Here is a 22,962-nt window from a genome sequence, read left to right on the forward strand (position 1 = left end):
TTAGGCGGGTAAAATATACATATCTGGCTCAACAAAGAAACGCCTATATCACTTCGAAGACTGAACAAAACTACTATTTCGCTTTGCAAACACACGGGGCAAGTTCTAGACATCAAATGCACGCACAGAATAACACAAAACCTTACACACATATGGCAGATAACTCATTAAGGATTAGTTTTTATCAAGACACTCTAGTCAAAGCAGTTAAGAAAATATAAGTTCATATGATTTAAGGTACTTATACAAGAGTCAAAAATTGAGCCTAAGTGTCACAACGAAAGTACTAACTGTTCTCAAGGCATAACAAAGTTAAGAGATATCGCTGCAATTCAATTCATCTCACACTAGCTCCTACTCCTAAATAAAATAAAACTAACTTCACCCGGTTCAAACAAAATCCTTGGAAAAGAACCGTGACACAAAGAAAAACCAAGGCGGAATTACTACACTACCTACAAAGAAAATCTTTTTTTTCTTTAGACTTAAATCCCTCAAAAAAATTGTCTACTAGATCCATCGTCGGGAACAGTCCAATTTCTTTTTTTTAAAAAACAAAAGCATTATTCAATTAAACTAACACAGCTAAAACAGCATAGAAAGTCACCCAGACAATCTCCTCACCCCACACTTAAAACTGTGCATTGTCCCCAATGCACACCATAACTAGTAAGAGGGTAAAAGGAACTCCCTGGTAGGCCAAAAGCCTAAGCACTAGCAGCTCATGAGGTGCTCAGACTTGTCCCAGGCTTGGTCCTTCGTGCGGGTACCTCACACTTAGTTCCAACCATTTGGTTTGCTATTGGATCCTTCCAATATCTTAGCTTTCCATGCTCCTAGAAAATCAAAAATCGACACTGCGAAAATAATACAATTAAAAACAATACTAAAAAAAATAAAAGGAAGCAGTAAAGCTGGGTTGCCTCCCAACAAGTACTTGATTTAACGTCGCGGCACGACACAAATTACTTTCTACCTGCACTTTGAACTTATGAATTGGACCCCAACTTTTGATTCTGCTCTATGATCATGCTCCTGGGGTGGTGGAACGATTATGACTGGCCCAATAACATAATGTAGTACTATGCACTTCTTGGCCTTTAGATGAGGTGTGTAATCCCGACTTTCTGGCAAGAAAAATTCCAGAATGTAAGCACCTTGTTCCTTATTCCTCGACTCCTCAAGTGGCTCGGATAACTCTATTTCTATATCATCATCTAGACACAATGTGGAAAAATGCTTGGACTGTGGACCAATGCGCTCAACTACATGAACATTGGGACTGTTTACATCCTCAACACTAATGACACTAGAGTCAACTAAATACGTATCATCAATGTCCTTGGTTGACTCTAGTATCTCTTCTACAACATCGGCATCCTCAAAATCTAGTTCGATTGATTGTTGGTGTTCTACTCTGGCCTTCTCCACTGGCACCTCCTCGTTTTTTTAAAATCCTCTAGTATAATGGCAATTTCTGCAGTCAATTCATGCTCTTCTTGGCTATTATCCACAATATTGGCTTGTTGAGCATTCAAATCTTCAACCAGTTGACTCACTTGAACTTTCACGTTATGAATAGTTTCCTCTTGCCTTTCTATCTGGAGCTGTATTTTACTATGTTGTTCCACAAGGCACTTTAACATATCCTTGATCTCTTTCAGGTCATCACCCCTGGGTTCTTTGTTCCTATTAACTTCACAAGAAAAAAAAGAACCATCAAAGTAAGTGGTTGTGGGAAGATAAGAATTATAAGCACAACCATAAAAGTGACCATCTTGACCACCACACATATCACACATATTCCACACATAATATTGAATTGGTGCACATAACTCGCTCTCGTGAATATTTTGATAGTTTTGCCATGGGTGGTTTCCTCCACAATAAGCATTAGAAATATCAATAGTAGTATTACCAACATCAAAACCCTCATAATTCCAAGATGCCATGTTTCTCCAGTTAACAAGTAAAACAAAAAGTTTTAAAAAATTCAAATACAAAAATGAAATAAAATATAAAAGTACAAACTTGAAACCTAGAAATATGTACACCTACAGCTACACCGTTAGTTCCCCGGCAGCGGCACCAAAATTTGATCACGCCCAACTATGCCTTATAAAAAAGGATTAAGCGGTCGCTGCAAATATAATCCGATTTACAAGTCCGGAGTCGAATCCCACAGAGAACTAAGGCTTAGCTATAGCTGTTCAATATTGCTAAACACAAGTCCAAACAATTTCCTAATTATAAAGATTAGAATGTTTATTTTTTATCTAATCAACAAACAAATACAAGAAAGCAATAACACTATCAATTAACAAGGATAAGGATTGAGACACGATTAAGGAGGTCTATAGTTATGATTTTCTCTATTGTCGGAATCCTTTCCACTACGTTTTCTATAAATTTCCCTAAGTTTCTCTACCGATCATGAGCACTCCGACTATCGTAACTCTCTCCCGGGTAATTACCAGAATTTACTAGACATATTCTCCCGAATTACGCTAGCTGGCATTAAGTATGGCTCACTCGGATCGCACCAAGGTATCATTATCCCTAATCCCACCTTTAAACCCTCTGTATTGATCCCTCATATACGTTAGGAGTGATGTTGTTAAACAAGTACCTAAATATACACTCTCTCCCGAGTAATACACACTAAATAGGCACAGTCGATTAAGAGCTCTTCAAACAACCACAATAATAACGTAGTTGAACAAATACAGAAAATACTACAGCAAATCTATATTAACATTATAGGAAAATCATCCTCCAAAAGGTTCCATCAAAACCCTAGATAACAAATTAGCTATTCATAATAGTGTGCAAAACTACAATACTAGAATTCATAACCAATAATGAAAGTAGGAAGAAGGAAGTGAAAAACTCGTAGAAGAATTCTCCGCCTTGCTCCTAGTGTGTTCTTTCCTCCTTAGGTCGAATCCCCTCTCAAATATGTCCAATCTCGATCTCCCTCTCGTCTGTCTAAAGTCTATCAAAAGTGACAGTTTTAGGTCTATTTATATGTGTTGGAAAAGACGTAAACGTGTAGGCCAAGTCCTAGTCAAACTAGTAGACGAATTATGTTTTCAAAATTCGGAATGGAAACTGGCCCCAGGTCTGGCGTCGCCAGCCTAACACCAGCCTCAGCCTGGCCTTTGGCTGGACACGCCAGGCTAAAGCCTGGTTCAGCCTGGCCTTTGCCTAGCCTCTCCCTTTCACTATTCTCGAGCACACTTTCAACGTTTAAGTATCCCTTTTGCTCTACTTTCATCTCCAATTCACCTACACATAAAATAGACTCCAGTACGCACAAATAAAGTGTAATTTATCATTAAAGCATGTAAAATGCAAGGCATATAATGTGCTAAACCATGAATTATAGCCACACATCAAGCTCCGAATATGCTGCTTTTTTTTTAAGAAATGAATCTCCAATTTGGTAATGAAAGAAAGTGAATGATGGTTGAAATCTGAAATGAAGGGACTGGATTGTTGATTTTTAAAGCTAGTTGGACGGTCTTCAATAGCTAAAAATATTTGAAAGAAATTGAATAAATTGATTGTGTGTACGGGTGAAATCGAGGGCAAAGTTTTTCCCGATTCGTCGATGAGAGAACTAAGATGAAGCACGGATCGACATGATTATAGCGGGAGAAATGAATGATGAATCTAAGAAGGGACAAGGTAAAGAAACACACTCCGGACTGAGTACAACTTCTATACCTCGGAGACGTGGTGAATGGTTATGCATGACGGATAGGAGGCCATAATATTTTCCCTCAAACGGATATTACGGCGCGAATCACGTCCAATATCAGTTATAGATCAATAATTACTGGAAAAAAAAAGATTTTTACCTTTTTTTAGGCTTATACTAGGGTTGAAATTCTCCTACTATATAAAGAGGAGGTTTTTCTTTAGTCTGACACATTGTAACACACAATTCAAAGCAATAAAAGTTTACTTTTGTCTTCTAGTTACTGTTCAAGGCATTCTCAACTTGTTCTTTTATACACTCGCGACCGAGCTTGCCTCGAGGGTCCAATCGAGGACGAGTCCCATTGTCTAATCTGAGATCGGGCTTGGTCATCGCATTGCGATTGGTTGATTATTTATTCCGTCTTTAATTCATCTATCTTTTATTCTTAATTGTTCGTATTAAATTAAACCACGTATCCTTTAAACCGCGTACAAATTTTATTATTGCTCTTTTTTGGGGTGAACAGTTTAGCTCCCACCATAGGGCCACGGATAATAGTGGTGATTTGGTACGAATCTCCATAACACACCCTATTTTATGCTTGTTCTTTGCAATCTTAATTTCAAGTCAGCCTAAAAATGTCAAACTCTCACTCTGCTCACTTGAACGTTGATGCTGAGTCAGGCCATCACATCAAAAATTATAATCTGATGCCTAATAACGATGTGCATCCTGTTGATCCCAATGGTTTCCCAGCCACCGACCCGTCGATGCTAGCGTACAAGTGGCCATCAACATCAATTTGCAACCTGATCTTGAAAATAGTGTTTGCGGAGGACCCCGATCAATGACTCGAGAAGCACCCAAATGAGAAGGTTGATAGAGCGAGCCTACGATTGATTTTCAAAATGTTGCAATCTCAACAAACGGCAATAGCATAGCTGCAGAATCAAAGCCACACTACTAACAGGGTCAAGCCTGAACAATCCTGGGAAAAATACTCGGAGAGACGAACAAATTATCAAAAGACCGGGTGAAGCCGAGCCCGAAGAAACTTCAGAGGTGATGAAGATGCTCGAAGCGTTAACAAATGGGTGGAGTCAGGAGAGAAAAAGATTAAGGCCAACGACAAGAAGATGGAAATATAAAAATCTAGGGTTAATCAGATCCCGCGAGCACCTCGGATATTAAAGGGACCAGACTCCAAAAAATTTATCCAAAAACCCTTTCCACCGAGCGCAGCACCAAAGAAGATCCCGAAGAGGTTTCGAATTCCCGACATACCCAAGTATAATGGGACTATGGATTCAAATGAGCATGTAACCTCCTATACATGCGCAATCAAAGGGAACGATTTGGAAGATAATGAAATCGAGTCAGTGTTGCTGAAAGAGTTCGGGGAAACTTTGTCCAAGGGATCAATGATATGGTATCACAACTTTCCTCCAAATTTCATTGACTCGTTTGCTATGCTTGTAGATGCTTTCCCAAAGGCTCATGCCGGAGACATCAAGATCGAGACCAGAAAGTCTGATCTTTTCAAGCTCAAACAAAGGGATAATGAGATGCTCAGGGAGTTTGTGTCAAGATACAGATGGAACGGATGGATCTACCACCAGTCAAAGATGATTGGCCCGTTCAGGCATTCACTCAGGGGATCAACCCCCAAAGCTCCGTGGCTTCTCAGCAACTAAAACAAAATTGGTAGAGTACCTGGCGGTAACCTTGGCCGACATCCACAGCAGGTACCGGTCAAAGATCAGGGTTGAGGACAACCAACTTGAAGCCTCTTCTGGATCTGGTTACCCCATCAGAACTGATGATAGGTCTAAGAAAGCCATCGATTAGGAGCCAAGGCGGTCCAAGATAACTATACAACACGGATTGAAGGGGAAACAGGTCCTGGAGTCATCCACTAAGGAACAAGAAGAGAAGTGATCGAGGGTCGAACGATCGGGGCCTGATGAGCAAAAGCTCGGGAGTAGGGAAGCACTATGATTATCGGAGTATAATTTCAACATAGACACTGCAAGCATTGTGCCGTCCATAGGGCGCATCAAAGAGACCAAGTGACCCCGACCTTTGCTGTCCGACCCAGCTCATAGAGATCCTAATTTGATGTGTAAGTATCACGGCACTTATGGTCATAGGACCGAAAATTGCAAACAATTAAGAGAAGAAGTAGCTCGATTGTTCATCAATGGCCACCTCCGAGAATTCCTAAGCGAGCGAGCCAAAAACCACATCAAAAATTGGGACACCAACAAACAGGTCGAACTGGAAGAGCCTCAGCACGTGATCAATATGATCATTGGGGGAGTCGATTTCCCCCAAGGGCCAATGATAAAACTAACTAAAGTGTCTATTACGAGGGAAAAAAAAACTCGGGATTACGTTTCAGAGAGCGCTATTTCGTTCAGTAACGAAGATACCGAGGGCATCATACAGCCTCACAATGATGCACTAGTCATATTTGTACTTATCAATAAATACCGAGTTAAACTTGTATTGATTGATCCAGGTAGCTCAGCCAACATCGTCAGATCAAAGGTCATAGAGCAACAAGGGTTACAGGATCAAATCGTACCGGCGTTCCGGGTATTGAATAGGTTCAACATGGCATGTGAGACCACAAAAGTGGAGATAACTTTGCCGGTAAACACTGCCAATACAACCCTAGAAACGAAGTTCTATGTGATCGAAGGAGATATGAGATGCAACACTTTATTCGGAAGGCCATGGGTCCACAACATGAGGGCGGTACCTTCAACCTTACACCAGGCGTTGAAATTTCCCACACCGTGGGGAGTCAAAACGGTCTACAGAGAACAGCCGGCCGCGAGAGAAATGTTTGCCGTTGATGATGTGATCCTGGTGCTCGCGGTTTCAACATCAAGAAGAACGGACTAACTAAATAAGAAGAGGCTAAATAGCAATTAATGATACCGACCTCAGCTAAACTGGAGGAATAGGATGAGCAGGATTACAACGTCCCGAGATCATTCATAGCTCTTGATGATACCGACGCCACCAAATCAACGGTCGAAGAGTTCGAGCAAGTTATATTAATTGAGCATCTGCCCGATCGAAAGGTATACCTAGACATGGGGATTGTTGATACCCAATTTTTCCCTATAATTTTTTTAAAATGCATATATGCCTTCAAAACTATGCATCAGCATCAATTGACATTTTTCCATAATTTCTACATTTTTAGAATTTTTTAATTAATTTATCCCAGCATTTTATTTATATAAACAATCACTAATTGCATCACAAATAGTTTTATAATAATTTTTTGGCTTAATTTTATCATTTTAATTTGTACTAAGTTTTAATTAGTTTGCAAATAGCCACATTTATATTTTTGGGGTTATAATTGCAATTACTTTGCAATTATAGCCCATGCATGCATTATTACATTATCTTACCAGATAATAGCCTTCTGTATTTTTAAAATATTGAATAATTATTTTACTGCATTTTATGCATGAAAATAATTTTTTATAACCTGTTAATTATTTTATAAAATATTTTTTATCAATTGTTTGGGTATTTAACAAATAGCCTTTTATTTTTCAGACCTGGCCACCTTTAAAACCAACCCAAACCCCTTAATATTAACCCAAAAGCAGCCCAAAACTCCCCACGCCCAAAGCAATTACCCCTAGCCCAATTAAATCCTACCCGACCCCAAACCCTCTAAATCTTGGCCATCACTTCTTACCATTTTAACCAAACGACCCCCCTAAACCCTATCCATTATTCACAAACGGCAGCCCTAAAATCCCTAATTCTCTGTTACACCCCATGTTTTCGTACGTGGAAGTACGCCACAAGTGAATTGACATAAGATCGAAAATGAGATGTTACGTGTTACATCTCACGTTTTCATACGTTAAAAGTTTCGTCTTCAGTTAATCGACGTAGACTCGGGGATAAGATTATCTTGAGGTTAACGTAGTTATGCTATTTATAACAAGCGATAATTAAGTGACATGGAGGATAAAGGGTACACGAATTAAAGAAAATGAGTAAATTCGTGAAGGTGAGAGGGAGGCAAGTCAAGGAAAGTGAATTTTCGTCCAAGTTTTGCATGTTGGGATTAAATACGGGCCGAGCAATAATATCCGGTATTTATGGACTAGTACCATACAAGGTACCACATGGCCATGATAGTATGTGTATAAGGTATGTTAAAAGTGAGTAATATTCTAAGTAATTTGAGATAATTTTTAATTATGTGGGTAATTGGTTGATTCCCGGGTAACGGGACATTACCCAATTAACTAATAAGTGGATAAAGTTTAATATTTTCCACCCCATCAAGAATATTATACGGATTTTTCCCTACCAGGTATGTTAAGGCTATCCTTTCTTCCTTTTGGCATGATCCATACGATACATATGAAACGAGCAAAATACGCAACTTTCATAAATGACTCTATTCATAGAAATATTAGGGGTGTCTATATTCTTGATTCCCCATGTGAATTATTATTATATCTTCTGCTCATGGGTCTCAGAAAAATACGTATTTGATAATGTTTATTCGAAAGGCATATTGAGTTTTATGACATTCCGAAAAAAATCTTATTAACGTATTTCTTATGCATTTGATGCATTTATACATGTACATTGACCCATGACTCAGACGGCCTTATATACGCGTATATATGTATGTATATGTATATGGGATATGGGAAAAGTTTATGGCATTATATACGCACCACCACCTGATCAGCTGGTATACGTTGATGATTTGCCCACAGTGGCCGAGATGATATGATGGGATGCCCTCAGAGGCTTGATGATGTTATGAACATATGTACCTATGCACGACATGACATTCATACGCGTATGCATGACACTATAAGTATTTCATGATTTACAGAGTTATCCAGACTTACAGGTTGAGTCATTTACTCTATATTTCTTCCATGTCGTATTTACTTATGAGCTTTACATACTCGGTATATTTTTCATACTGACGTCACTTTTGCTTGGGGACGTCTGCGTTTCATGCCCACTAGTCCCGATAGACAGGTCGAGTAGCNAAAAGTGGTATCAGAGAAGTTCTGTCCTAGGGAGTCTACAAGCCGTGTCTAGTAGAGTCTTGTTTATGGGTGTGTCGTGCACCACACTTATAAGCAGGAGGCTACAAGGCATTTAGGACTGTCACTCTTTCTTCTTACTCTAGATCGTGTGCTCACTTATGAGAATTCAAATTCTGAACTTCTATTTTATTCGTAATAAGACGATGCCTACGTTCAGAAAGATGATCAATAAGAGATATAGTTGTGGAAGCATTGAATTAGAGGAACTCGATTTTGCGTCTTGCTTATGATGAGTAAATGCCAGGTCTTCAGCAGATCATACGTGCACTAAAAGGTGAAAGGTTCTTGATAAAGAGCTTTTAGGAAAGAATACTTGTCCACTCCTACGGTAAAAAGGAATAACGGAATCGGAAGTTAGACACAAGTTGCAGCAAGTAAAAGAAGCAAGGTGAAGAAGGGTATAAGGTACCCAATTAATAAAGATGATCATTATTTACCATTCAGGAAGGGAGATATAAGCATTTTGAATTATTTTCAACAGTAATAGATGTACGTACCATCGGCCACACCTATCTCATTGATGCCCTATGGGAGCTAATGGATATGGTTTAAGAGAAGGACAGGATAGTAGGATCCGCTGGGGTTAGAGTAACCCAAAATGATGAACGGATGGTTTGCGTTAGTTGACATTTCTGAAGGATATTACAAAGGTGCTAATAGATCTCCTTGTGAGACACCCAGGTGGTGCATTCTAGAATATTACAATTAGATGAGAATACTAGCATGATCAAAAAATTCCGAAGATAGGCACTGAAAGCCTAGAAGGATAAATATTACCTTAGTGTGACTCTTGTCCCTAGTAAAGCGAGGGGGTTGAGCAACCCGAAGAGCCGATGAATGAAGCAAGGAGAGCTAAAAGCGAAAAAATATCTTGTTGAAAGTTTCAGAATAAAGTGATAGACATATATGTTAGCAAGAAATAAGAAGAGATCTAATGAAGCATTAAGAGTAAGATGTGATACATGGATGACAACGGTAGGTCAAAAAGATGACAGTATTACAGAATCTATAGTCAAATGAAGAAAGAGACGAGGGGTGATGGGCCTTAAGACAACAAAAATATAGGCCATACAGTCACGTCCTCATTTCGAGAAATAGGTTCGCGACTCTAACGTGATTAACAGAAGGGAAAGTTAGACCCCCGAGTAATAGAAATCAATTTGGACTAGTGAACAAGATAAACTAAACATGAATTAGGAACCGAGTGATTTGATAATAGTCAGCTTCATGAGAATTTCAGATTGCGTTCCGGCAGTAATAGAATGGACAACAGAAGAAGATCCATGACGAATTCAGAGGATGGTCATTCAGGAAAACGCTTCCCTAAAGCAAGCAATGTGAGCAAAGTTAAGCTTAAGGTACTATATGTGCCAGTTACACTAAGTGCCACCATTATGAGTGAGGAATTTTGTTATCCTTGGTACATAAGGATTACCGCAAGGCGAGTAAGGGTAATTGATGATGCGAAAGGACACCAAAGATGGAGAGGAAAAACATCTATAGGCAGGTCGTCGTAGCTCCAACTCTTAGTACTCCCCTAAAGGGGAGAATATGGAATGATAAAGGAAGAATGCGATAAAATGAGAAAGGGATGAGATTGCACTTATCCGAATCCTATAGATATGCTATGATTCCAAAACGTTATGTAAGCACGACGTCAGAAAAAGGAAGTAAGGGTTCCTGCCCGAAAGGTTATTGATAAATAAGGAGCCAGTGCAAGAGGTAAGTTAGACAAAGGAAATAACCCAAGAGAGATTACGCGGAATATGGATATGAGAATGGGTCGACGAGTAGTTAGTAGTTGATTCAGGAAGAGCCTAGTCATGGCTAGACAAGACGTTACATATAGATTAGCAGATCGTGCAAGATAAATGTAGTAAACCCCAACATGGAGAATTTATCCTCGCAGTAATGTCATTATAATACTTGAGATATATTCAAATAGGATTCGGGGTTGTTAAAGGTACCGTATGAGTGTTACGGGGATAAAAGAAAGTACCACTGGAAGGCTGTCAAAATATTAGTTCAGAGCAACCCTACAAGCACAAGGGCACGGAGGTAGGCAACTACGGATGATTATAGGCAAGGAAGGACATCAAAAGGTCCGTAATAAGCTCACAACTTTACGAGAGTTAAGGGTTCTCCCTAAGTACTACAACGAAAGACTAGCTGAGGAAGTAAGGAAGGCTTCAACCTAAGCACAATGACCTAATGAGGAAATGGTCGTGTAACAGTAGTCTCACAACAACATTGGAAGCACTCTAAAGGAAAGTGGCACCTACCGTGGCTAATGAACGGGAAGTAAAATTTAAAGTAATATTCGAGATCATATGAGTTGCACAAAAACTCTGGCATGTGTGAGCACTAAGATAAGCTAAGTATGGACGCAACACGGGGGGCAGAAAGACCAGGAAAAGTAATAGCTTGCCTTGAAATAAAGCTAAGATGGAACGAAAGGAATTATTCGATCAATGATCCAGAGTTGGTTACGTTATGAATGCCCTTAAGGGTTTGGAGTTTTATACATGTAGCATATACAACCGTAGAAGATTCTGGTATACGTTAAAAGAAAGAATTGAGCCGAGGTCATAAACAAAGGATTAAATTGTTAAATGATCGTATCATGCATATTCCTTAGCGCCGCTGAACGGCTAAACAGAATAACCAATACCATGAACCCCATAGCGGGAGATAATTTAAGCCGACATAAAGCCGATCAGAAGAAGGAGGAAACTAAGGAGTTACATCAATGAAGTGAATTAGGAATCCGATTATTGGACCCTGACATTATAGAAATCGTGATTGAGAATATTGCAGAATTACTCTTAATATCGAAGGTACAAGGGAGATCTTACAACAACCATATCCTATAACGGCTCTACGATAAAGCCAGTTAGAAGAAGTACCAGCCTCATAAGAAGTCAGTATGGAGCTCCCACCAGATTGTATAGGCACCAGAGGTGCAAGTATTATAATAGAGCTTTAAATGGTAGATGGGATTTATATCTATGTGGGAGAGAGGTTATGAAAGAAAGATAGAAGAATGTAAGGTAATATTTTAAAGTAAGTAAGGTAAAGGTGAACAACGTACAAAATACTCAAGTATAGAAGGATGAGAGTGGTCCATACTTCAGGTAAAGGACTAGAAGTGCTGGGATTCAGTATCCAGGAATGATGGCAGCGTCATCAGTGGAATACTTCCCAGCCTATGTTTTCTGAGTACCGAAAGGTATAATTAGAGAGTAAAAGAAGAGTTAGAGACGATGCAATGTCTCTCTTGGTGTTCCATAAAATGCATGGGAATTGATCGCAAGCTAAAATATGATAGAACGACAAGGTTGTAGAAAGACAAGAGTAAGGATAAGAAGAAGGCAAGTGAGAAGGTGACGAAAATGGATAAGTCATCGGGATTAAGCCTATGAAAACAAAGGAGCTGACGATTCCTCTAAGTCATAGAAAGCTCAATATAGCCACTAATAGCATTTAGAAGAAATAGAATGCTGCCCTGGTAATAGAATGATAATGTAATTGTGATAGATAAAGGATGACGTTTGGGCGTCTGATTGAGTAATGATCTAACAAAGAAAAGAAAGGGATCTCATGAATTGGACATGACTAAAATACCCACACAAGGTGAATCACATTAGGATGTTGTGAGATATGGTTATGGAAGCATGGAATCGCCCCAGGTGGATTAGTCTAATCACTTCAAATGATCCTCTATACAACGTGAGCCCTAGTGACTACGTAAGAGGTTTCAAGTTATCAGTGGTAGAGTGTAGATCAATATTGAGGTGAATCAACAATGGATGGATAAAAGTTACAAAGTATGAAATGAGGTTAGGTCGTCACTCTTAAGATGAACAGTAATGAGGAAGCATTATAGACTTAGACTTATACATATAGGATAAGCAACAAGAGTAAGCTGGAATATGGTAGCAGACCTCAGTAACGATAAACTGAAATAAGAGTTACGGTATAGTATGACCTATCTTGATGCAATAAAGTTATACGGATGGATAAATAGATCCATGGAATAAGGTATAGCAATATTCATAAGTTCAACAAAGTACCGAGCGAAGAACTTCTGTATACCTATAGATGCCCAAAGGGACATCTTGTCAAGCTCTGTATATGTTCACAAAGTAAGGCCTAGAGATTGGCTAAACGCAGGAGCAAAAAGGAGAGAAGAGTCGAACAGGCGCACTTACAAGGTCATAATCGTACATGTTATATAAAAGAAGGTAGCAACAGTTACGAGATTGGAAGGATTCCGGCCACAAGTCGTGACATGAAAAAGAGGCCTAAAAGGGGAAATACCCTGGCCTTTGGATTTATTCACACAACAATTGCCTAAATGTCAAGGAGAGTATTAAAGTATTCACAAGAGCTATAAGTTATGAAAATGATAAGAGCATCAGTCAACATTCAAGGACGAATGTTCCAAAGAAGGGAATGATGTTACACCCCATATTTTCGTACGTGGAAGTACACCACAAGTGAATTGATATAAGATCGGAAATGAGATGTTACATGTTACATCTCGCATTTTCGTACGTTAAAAGTTTCGTCTTCAGTTAATCGATGTAGACTCGGGGATGAGATTATCTTGAGGTTAACGTAGTTATGCTATTTATAACAAGTGATAATTAAGTGACATGGAGAATAAAGGGTACATGAATTAAAGAAAATGAGTAAATTTGTGAAAGTGAGAGGGGAGGCAAGTCAATGAAAGTGAATTTTTGTCCAAGTTTTGCATGTTGGGATAAAATACGGGCCGAGCAATAATACCCGGTATTTTTGGACTAGTACCATACAAGGTACCACATGTACATGATAGTAAGGTGTATATGGTATGTTAAAAGTGAGTAGTATTCTAAGTAATTTGAGATAATTTTTAATTATACGGATAATTGGTTAATTACCGGGTAACGGAACATTACCCAATTAACTAATAAGTGGATACAGTTTAATATTTTCAATCCCCTCAAAACGTGGCAACTAGCCACATTGTAATGATACACCTTCACTTTATTATTTTCCATATCCAGTAAAGACTAAACCTAAACCATAAGAATGATAATTCTTCTTTCATTCCTTCTTAGAGGTCAGAGACTTCACTATAAGTTTATACAAATTTTTATTACAACCCCAATTCAAATAAATACAAGAACTGAATAAATCATATCGTGAGCACTCACAAATAAGCCCAGAAACACAAGTCTTCACCAGATGACGTGCAATAGACATTTGGTCGCAACAACAGCACAGGAAAGGCCCATGGCAATCTTAAGAGATTTATCTTAACACAAAGGATCGCATGGATTGACTAAAATCTCTTTGTTTGGTGTTTGATTCGTATAAGTAGTGTAGAGCCAACTTCAGATTCCGACGAGATTTCTTAGCACCGTAGCAACGTGAGATTTTGCGACTCTAAAGGAATACGGTGTAACCTTTTCAAGAATATTATACGGATTTTTTCCTACTCCAAGTATGTTAAGGCTATCCTTTCTTCCTTTTGGCATGATCCATATGATACAAATGAAACAAGCAAAATACGCAACTTTCATAACTGACTCTATTCATAGAAATACTAAGGGTGTCTATATTCTTGATTCCCCATGTGAATTATTATTATATCTTCTGCTCATGGGTCTCAGAAAAATACGTATTTGATAAAGTTTATCCGAAAGGCATATTGAGTTTTATGACATTCCGAAAAAAATATTATTAACGTATTTCATATGCATTTCATGCATTTATACATGTACATTGATCCATGACTCAAACGGCCTTATATACGCGTATATATGTATGTATATGTATATGAAATATGGGAAAAGGTTATGGCGTTATATACGCACCACCACCTGATCAGCTAGTATACGTTGATGATTTGCTCACAGTGGCCGAGATGATATGATGGGATGCCCTCAGAGGCTTGATGATGTTATGAACATATGTACCTATGCACGACATGACATTCATACGCATATGCATGACGCTATAAGTATTTCATGATTTACAGAGTTATCCAGACTTATAGGTCGAGTCATTTACTCTATATTTCTTCCATGTCGTACTTACTTATGTGCTTTACATACTCGGTACATTATTCGTACTGACGTCCCTTTTCCTTGGGGACGCTGCGTTTCATGTCCGCAGGTCCCGATAGACAAGTTGAGCGCCCTCCAAGTAGGCTATCAGCTCAGCGAAAGATGTTGGTGCGCTCCATTTGCTTCGGAGTCGCTTATTTGGTCAGTATAATTAGGACATGTATTGATTGGTATGGCGGGGCTCAGTCTCGACCTTTATGATACTTATGTACTCTTAGAGTCTTGTAGACAAATCTATATACGAATACTTGTATGGCCTTGTCATCCTATGTTTAGAATTTATAAATGATCATGTTGGCGTATTAGGCCCGTATGTCATGTGTATATGATGATGTAATAAGAAAGATACGTTACATTGGTACTTGATTGGGTAAGGTATCGGGTGCCCATCGCGTCCCATCAGTTTGGGTCGTGACATTCTCTCCGACTCTTTGAGACCTAAACCTAACCCTAGCCGCCGCTACACAAAACCAGCCCTAATCCCTTTGATTCCTGTTCAATCTATGGGTTTCCATGGTCGCTTGAGGCTCCTACTGATCTTCTACGTTCCTGGTTGCTCAGTTTTATAATTTCATGGAAAGATCTCAAAGAGATCTAACCAGATCTGGTTCAAGACTCTCTGAGAGTCCGTCTATGGTTGTGAGTGTTACTATTTCGATGCTTTTACTGTTCAAATCTCTTATTTGAGACGGGATTCTCTTTACCCTTTCATTCTTTCTTCAAAACCCTCATTTCAAATAGGAATTCATCTAGATCTTTGTAGATCTGGAAAGTTTCTAACTTCGTCGTCGATTTTTCTTTAAAGAGTTTCTTGTTGCTTTACTATTAGTCGATTTCTGGCACTATGTTATCTAAGGTTTGATTTCTTTATTATCTAATTTTCAATCCTCTGCATGTTCGAAGTGTTTTTGAATTCCCATGGCTGTTCTTCAAGGTTCTTTTACTTTTCTACTACTAACCGATTTTTAGCACTACGCTACTTTAGGTTTTTGATTTCTCTGATTTCTATTGTTCGAATCTCTGTATGTTTGAAGTGCTTTCTGTTTCAATGGCTATTTCTTTAAGGTTCTCCTAATCTTCCTACTACTAATCTATCCTAAGTATCTTTCTAATTATGTGGGGTTTCCACTTCTGTTTTTGCAAAAGGTTTTCTGAAGTTTTTATGTTTCTGCTGATCTTTCTCGCATGGTTATGTTTCTGGGCCAATTACTTGACTATACAGTATTTGATTTCAACCTCTTGTATACAGTGTTTGATTTCAACCTCTTGCCCGTTATTGTTTGAATAATTTAATGATTAACCTACTTATCTAGGATTTCATTTGTTTACTAAACTAATTTACTGATCTCTGATTTGTTTTCCTTAATCCCGAGTTCTTAATTGACATCTCTTGTCTATCTGTGGGTTGATTGGCCCTTTGATTGGTCTCTGATTACCCGTGTTACCTTATTTATGAAGCTGATTACTTGATTTAAGGGTTCTAACCCTAATTGACTGTCAAACCTACTTCTTGCCTTATTTGAAATTCAATTAGAGTTATTTATGGTATAATTCCCTAATTTCCTACATCAAGCTCGATTGCTTATTTGATTACTTCCTTACCTTATTTTTGCAATGTCAATTTGCCTTTTCTTATTTACCTACACTATTCGACTCCTATATATATATATATATATATATATATATGCACTCTCATTCTACCTTAGACACGGGCAATAGTTCACACACACAAAAACTTTTCTCTCATATCTCTCTCTCTCTCTGCTACTAGTCGGCTGAAAGCCAAGGCTAGGCTATTGAATTCTGTCTACTTTACCTTCTGTTTCTGCTTCCTTAACTGTTATGCCTCTACTATTGTCATTCAATTAATTTGTGCATTTATCAGCATGCTTACTTGTAAATTTGTATATTCATCAGCATGTTTACTTTTGTTTAAATCCATGTATTTACCAGCATGCTTACCCCTGTTTAATCTATATGTTTTCTCGCATGACTGTTTATGTCCAGTCTATGTGGCTACTTCTGTTCAAACTATATATTCAATAGCATGTCTAAATATATGTTTCCTAACATGTATATTAATGGTCAATCTATGCGTTTATGTCCACTCCTGGCCAATACATGCGTTTACCACAATAGTATGTTGACTCCTGTTTTCTAATTAGAACTATGTGTTCTCCTTATAGTAAGTTCGCATGTTTACTTATGTCAAATATTAAATTTATGTCTTGCCTACTCCCCTACTAAGCATGACCCCCCCTATCTAGATACTTCGCTCCCCAATCCCTATTACCCCCTACATGTGGCTGCTTGATTTTCACCATGCCTTGCTTCTGTGTTTGGTCACTTAGTAACAGCCAATAAGCTTAAGTAATCCTATTTCTGTATACTGCTTGTTTGGCTGGAGCCTTTTCCTAGGTTCCAGGAACGAAATAATTCGGTTTACTTCTGATTTCCTGAAAGTCTGAAACTACTTTTTCCTCAAAACTATTCTTGCAAATCACTATCATTTCAATTCTTAGAATATTTAGGTTCCTACCCCTCTAGTGTGAGCATTGCTTTGGAGTCCATGAGACTCCTCTGAACTTTGACACATTGGGCTGGCTATTCCACACTACACAAGCTGTTTAACCTTTAAGGAGGCCTTGGTGTGAGCACTGCCCTGGATCCTGGAGGCCCTTGAGAACTTTGACACACTAAGATACCCTCCCTGGCGCTATGAGATGTGGCAATTGAGACTGTTTGAAGGCCTGGTTCTCCAAGTTTTGCTTTGGGCCTATCCAGGCTCCCTATAATATACTGTTATCATTCCTGTAATTGATTCTACACTTGGTTTGTAATATTACTTACTTTGTAAATAGATATTGGGGAAATTAGTAAACTGGGAGGGATTATTATACACATTTTGTTGGGGAATGAGTAGATATCATGCCTATAGGATTTAAAATCAGTGTTTACATTCCTAGAAACCATACCTATTGGACATTGCAATGTTCATCACTTGTATGCATTATAGAGATCATGTCTATAGGGTTCAAACCAAACTTTTGCAATCGGAAATCATTGCGTTGTTTGATTGTTTTGCATGCATTCTAGATACCATGCATATAGGTTAATAATCAATCTTTCACATTTAGATATCATGCATATAGGTAAAAAAATCAATTTCTGCACTTAGGAGTCATGATAAATAGATTCAGCATGTTCAATATTTAGAAACCATGCCTATAGGGTAAAGCTAATCTTATTCAGGAGACTACGTTTGTGGTTTTAAAATTAGTCTCCGCATGCCAATCCAGCTTTAAAATTGCTACATTTAGTTTCCGTTATTCGATTGGTCGATTCGAATTGGAATTGTCAAGTCATCCATAACTATTTAGTCAAAACAAGAATTTTATTTAAAATCAGTCATTGCACCTAGACAGCATGCCTATAGGACCTTAACTGCCTGAAATTGTTTACTGTTTCATTATACTTCTGAATAACGACTAGATATCATGCTCATAGGATGTCATTGATACACGCNCTCTAAAATCAGTAGGCAAAATGATTAGCTATTGGTTCCCGCTTTAATAAAGCTTTGCATATGTTCTGATTTGTGCTCACCTAGCTATCCTGTCATTAGGACTCTTTTCAAATGTCTAAAACACTGCTGCCTGAGACGTGCATTTGTTTGTTCTATTTGTGGAGGTAAAATGTGAGCCCCCTTAATTGTTCTTTACTTGGCAGTCCTAACTGTTTTGATTGTCGCCTAGAATTTTCTCCTTTTTAATCACTGTAGGAGAGTCTAGATCCACCTTAACTAGGAGTCCTAAATACCTCCGGAACTATATAAGTAAAAGGGATGGGTAATGCACACATAGGATATATCTTAAGGTTGCTAGAACGCTTTAGGCTATGACCAAGGGGAGGGAATTGGATAGTAAAGGGTATGATGACCTGTGCGCCAATGCCACGCGTAACGCCTCTATCTGAGGGAAGTTTACCGGGCATTGTACAGATGAGATCCTATAGGCAAACAAACCTAGGACATTCCTCATCCTATTTACATTGCTTATTTGTTAAAGTCCCTTTATCGTACCTATGTTCTTAGACTGCTTATCGGTCAAATTTTCTATATCTTATATGAGTGCTTAGACTATCTATTTGTTAAATGATTAATTCACATAATTGAGTTTGGACGAGACCCACCGTTGTGGACCGCGAACGGTGCCTAACACCTTCCCCTCAAGGTTATTTCGAGCCCTTATCCAAGTCTCTTGTAATGCAAACCGGTTCTTATGAGTTATTTGCTCTAGGTGCCCTAACGCACCTTTAATCCGTTAGGTGGCGACTCTTCAAGGTCAAATACCCAATTCCCAAAAGGAAATGAGTTGTTCCCCCATGAATGTCGAAACCCGGACTCCGCGAGGAAAAAGGGGGCGCGACAGCATGGCGACTCTGCTGGGGATATAGTTAGGCTCTTACCATAACGAACTTGTGTTTGTTAATTAATCCCAAGCATGCTTTATTTTGATACAACCTATCCCTTCCCCCTTATTTGCATTTAATTGATTATTTTCAAGCATTTATGATTTATTTTATTTCCTAAAACTGACTTGTTTCCTTGTTTTCCTTTTGTAACTGTCTTTCAATTATTTAAATACCGCATTTATCATTTTTAACGTGCAAATACTTGACAACGTGCTATTTATTGTTGCATAAATCATGCTCAACATCATATTCCACTCGTGCGTAATCAATCCTATAGCAACGCTTGATGAATGTTTGCGCTCTTCCTATATATCACCCTTTTAAATTTGGATAGGCGTATGTGCGCTAAAACTAGTCGATCAGCAGTGCGTTCGACGGTTCCGTGCCTTTCCCCCTCAAGTTGTCTGCTTGAGGGTCCCAGTCTAGACCTCTATAGTAAACTTACTCTGATCAATTGCGCATGTATCATGGTCAAACCTAGCTGGGTTAATATGTTGTCCGCATAATGACCCTTTAAGACAAGCCTCACCCAAAAGTCCATCGTGTTTTTCATAATCCCAACGGACGCAACCACGATTGTGTGCATTAATTTGGAGAAGTATGTGCCAATATGATGATCATTGTTGTATAAATAGACGAACCTAGAGGGGGAAATGGCCTAACCATCTTTTGTTTTGCAAAAATGAGGCACGAAGTCCCCAGGTTCGGTATGGTCGGTATCATACCTTCACTTTTGCTAGATTGGTGGAGGGATCTTCCTTCAGGTGACCAAAATCAGGTGAAACGAGTCCTAGGAAATTTGCCTTCTTTGTTGAATCTTCAGCCGAACAAAATGTTAATCGAGGCTGCCACCATGTTATGGGACAAAGAAAGGGGTGTTAAATCCAACGAAAGGTTGGAATGGAGTACAGTCTAATGGAACTGGAAAGGAAAATGAGGAAGAGAGTCACCGATTGCCAAAACGCTGAGGGAAACGAAAGAGGGCATTTGGCAAGGGCATTCTTACTGCTGAACCTGCGGGAACTGGGGGAATTGATCGACAAGAGCATCCAGTCTGAAGAGGTCCTTCTGGGACAAAATAGATTAGGTTTACTTGCTTTTAAAATGTAATAAGGCCAAGTGCCATTATTTTATTAAGTATCGTTTTGGGTCGCCTATTTTCGCATTAATGAAATGAGGCAATTATTGGCACTAAATTTCTCCAAATTTATTTGTCGCTAGGCCTACCTCGGGCACAACGAGGCTCCCAAATTAGGACGCGAATTCATATTCCCGCGATACGTGTTTAAATAACTGCAAATTTTTAAGAATCATTACTGACTTGGCTACCTTTTGTTTTTCTTTCTTTCCTTTTGATTATTCCCATTCCCTAAAGGTTGGTTCGTGCATACTGGCATCATCAGCTTATCACACAAGATCCAGGGGCCCTCCACCTTCTCCTCCTCCTAGTCCACCAAAAGGCAAGGGAAAAGCAAAAATGGATGATTTGTACGACACCAGAAAGGAAAACAACACACAGGTTGAACATGCAGAAACTTCTGACGGTCGGGGTACTCAGGCCCCAAATGAAGCAGTTTCACGGCTCGAACAGAAAATACTGGAACTCCAGGGCGAGCTTGAGCATGTCCGGAATGTGGCAAACCTATCCTTCTCACATAGCGTCCCAGAAATCAGTAATCCAAACACTCAGAATCTCGCACCACCTCAAAACACACCCAATAAGCGCCTACAAAATCCACCCGTACCTCACCATTATATAACTCCCCCACAAAATCAAACTATCCCACCACAATACCAGCCAAACACCTACCACACTCCACAAAATACTCCACCAGTCATTCCTGAACCCCAGAATTCCACCAATGATCACCACCATACTCAAATTCCAGGTCACCAAAACAACCCTATATATGTGGAGACCCTACCTCACTCCACTCAACCCATCTCCTATGCACCAGAATCTGTTGAGAAGGACATGCTCATAAAGAACCTGGCCGAGGAACTCAAGAAGTTGATCGGTCGAGTTCAAGGCGTAGAATGAGGCAAGGGGATAGAAGGTATGAACTATGAAGACCTATGCATACAGCCGGATGTAGAACTGCCAGAGGGTACAAACCTCCTAAGTTCGAGATGTTTGACGGTACAAGTGATCCCAGGGTTCATTTAAGGACCTATTGTGACAAGCTTGTCGGGGTTGGAAAAGATGAAAAGATCCGGATGAAGCTTTTTATGAGGAGTCTTACGGGAGATGCCTTGTCTTGGTACATCAGCCAGGATCCTAAGAAATGGCCCAACTGGGTGAGTATGTTGTCTGATTTCCTGGACCGATTCAGGCTCAACACAGAGAATGCACCAGATGTCTTCTACAGAGAACCTCAAGAAGAAGCCCACCGAGACTTTCCGCGAGTATGCTACTCGTTGGAGGTCAAAAGCGGCCAAAGTCAGGCTAGCGTTGGACGAGGAACAGATGAACAAGTTTTTCGTTAGAGCACAAGATCCGCAATATTATGAAATATTGATGGTTATTGAAAACCATAAGTTCTCTGATATCTTCAAACGTGGTGAAAGGATCTAAGAAGGCATCAAGAGCGGGATGGTAACGAACTTTGAGGCATTGCAGGCCACCAATAAAGCATTGCAGTCAGGGGGTATATCTAAGAAGAAGGACGTGGCAACAGTAATGGTCACCCAAGGACTCAAAACTCCATTCGTATACCGAACCTCCCCACTTGCATATCAAGCACCTTCACCCCCATATCAAGCACCTCCACCCACATATCAACTGTCACCTCCACCTACACCTCCACCTACATATCAACCCTCGTCCTCCAGATATTCCCAACTAGCCACTGCTTATCACACCTATAATTCCCAACCATATCACTTTCAGTCACCTCCAACTCGTCAAAACTACCCAAGACCGCAGCCTAATTTTGACTGCAGACCACCCAAACAACACACTGCCATTGCTAAACCCATCGACCAGCTATATGAAAGGTTGAAGGCTGCTGGTTACATCACTCCCATCCCTGCTGTGGCCACGGAGAAGTCACCCCAATGGGTTAACCCAAATAAAACTTGTGCATAGCATTCAGGCATGAAAGGGCACACCATCGACGAATGCCACATATTGAAGGACAAAATCCAGGCTTTGATTGACAACAAGATCATCCGGGAAAAGGAGGTCGCGCCTAATGTCCGCAATAATCCCCTCCCAGATCACAGGGGTGAAGGTGTCAATGTGATAGAAATGGATGAATAATGGGATCCGGAGGGATCAATTGGACTTATCAAAGAGGGTGATGACCCCAAGAAACCTGCAGTCACACTCAATTCCATTATAGAGCAGGTACAGCCACCAGTGGAGGTCGAGGTAACAACATCAGTCCCATTTGAAGTTGAGGTAACACCCCCGGCAGTTGCACCTATTCCATTTGAGGTGAGAGTAGGCACACCATTTACAGTGACTGTATCAACCACACCGCCTTTCAGCACCGAGGCTGTACCATGGGATTATGTGGCCGAAGCTAGAAGAAAATGAAAAACCAAG

At 39.5% G+C, this 22,962-nt stretch overlaps 1 protein-coding gene across 1 annotated transcript; it reads left to right on the forward strand.

Moving 5' to 3' along the window:
• LOC109227932 lies at positions 5,825 to 6,616 on the forward strand. Its single transcript, XM_019393123.1, has one exon. It carries the CDS (start codon positions 5,825 to 5,827, stop codon positions 6,614 to 6,616), a length of 792 nt encoding a protein of 263 aa, XP_019248668.1.

The sequence above is a fragment of the Nicotiana attenuata genome, chromosome 6, assembly GCF_001879085.1.
Source record: "Nicotiana attenuata strain UT chromosome 6, NIATTr2, whole genome shotgun sequence".
NCBI classification, from domain to species: domain Eukaryota; kingdom Viridiplantae; phylum Streptophyta; class Magnoliopsida; order Solanales; family Solanaceae; genus Nicotiana; species Nicotiana attenuata.

Excerpts from the sequence above, each read along its gene's own strand:
- LOC109227932 (XM_019393123.1), top strand. The coding sequence starts at position 5,825 with ATGTGTAAGTATCACGGCACTTATGGTCATAGGACCGAAAATTGCAAA.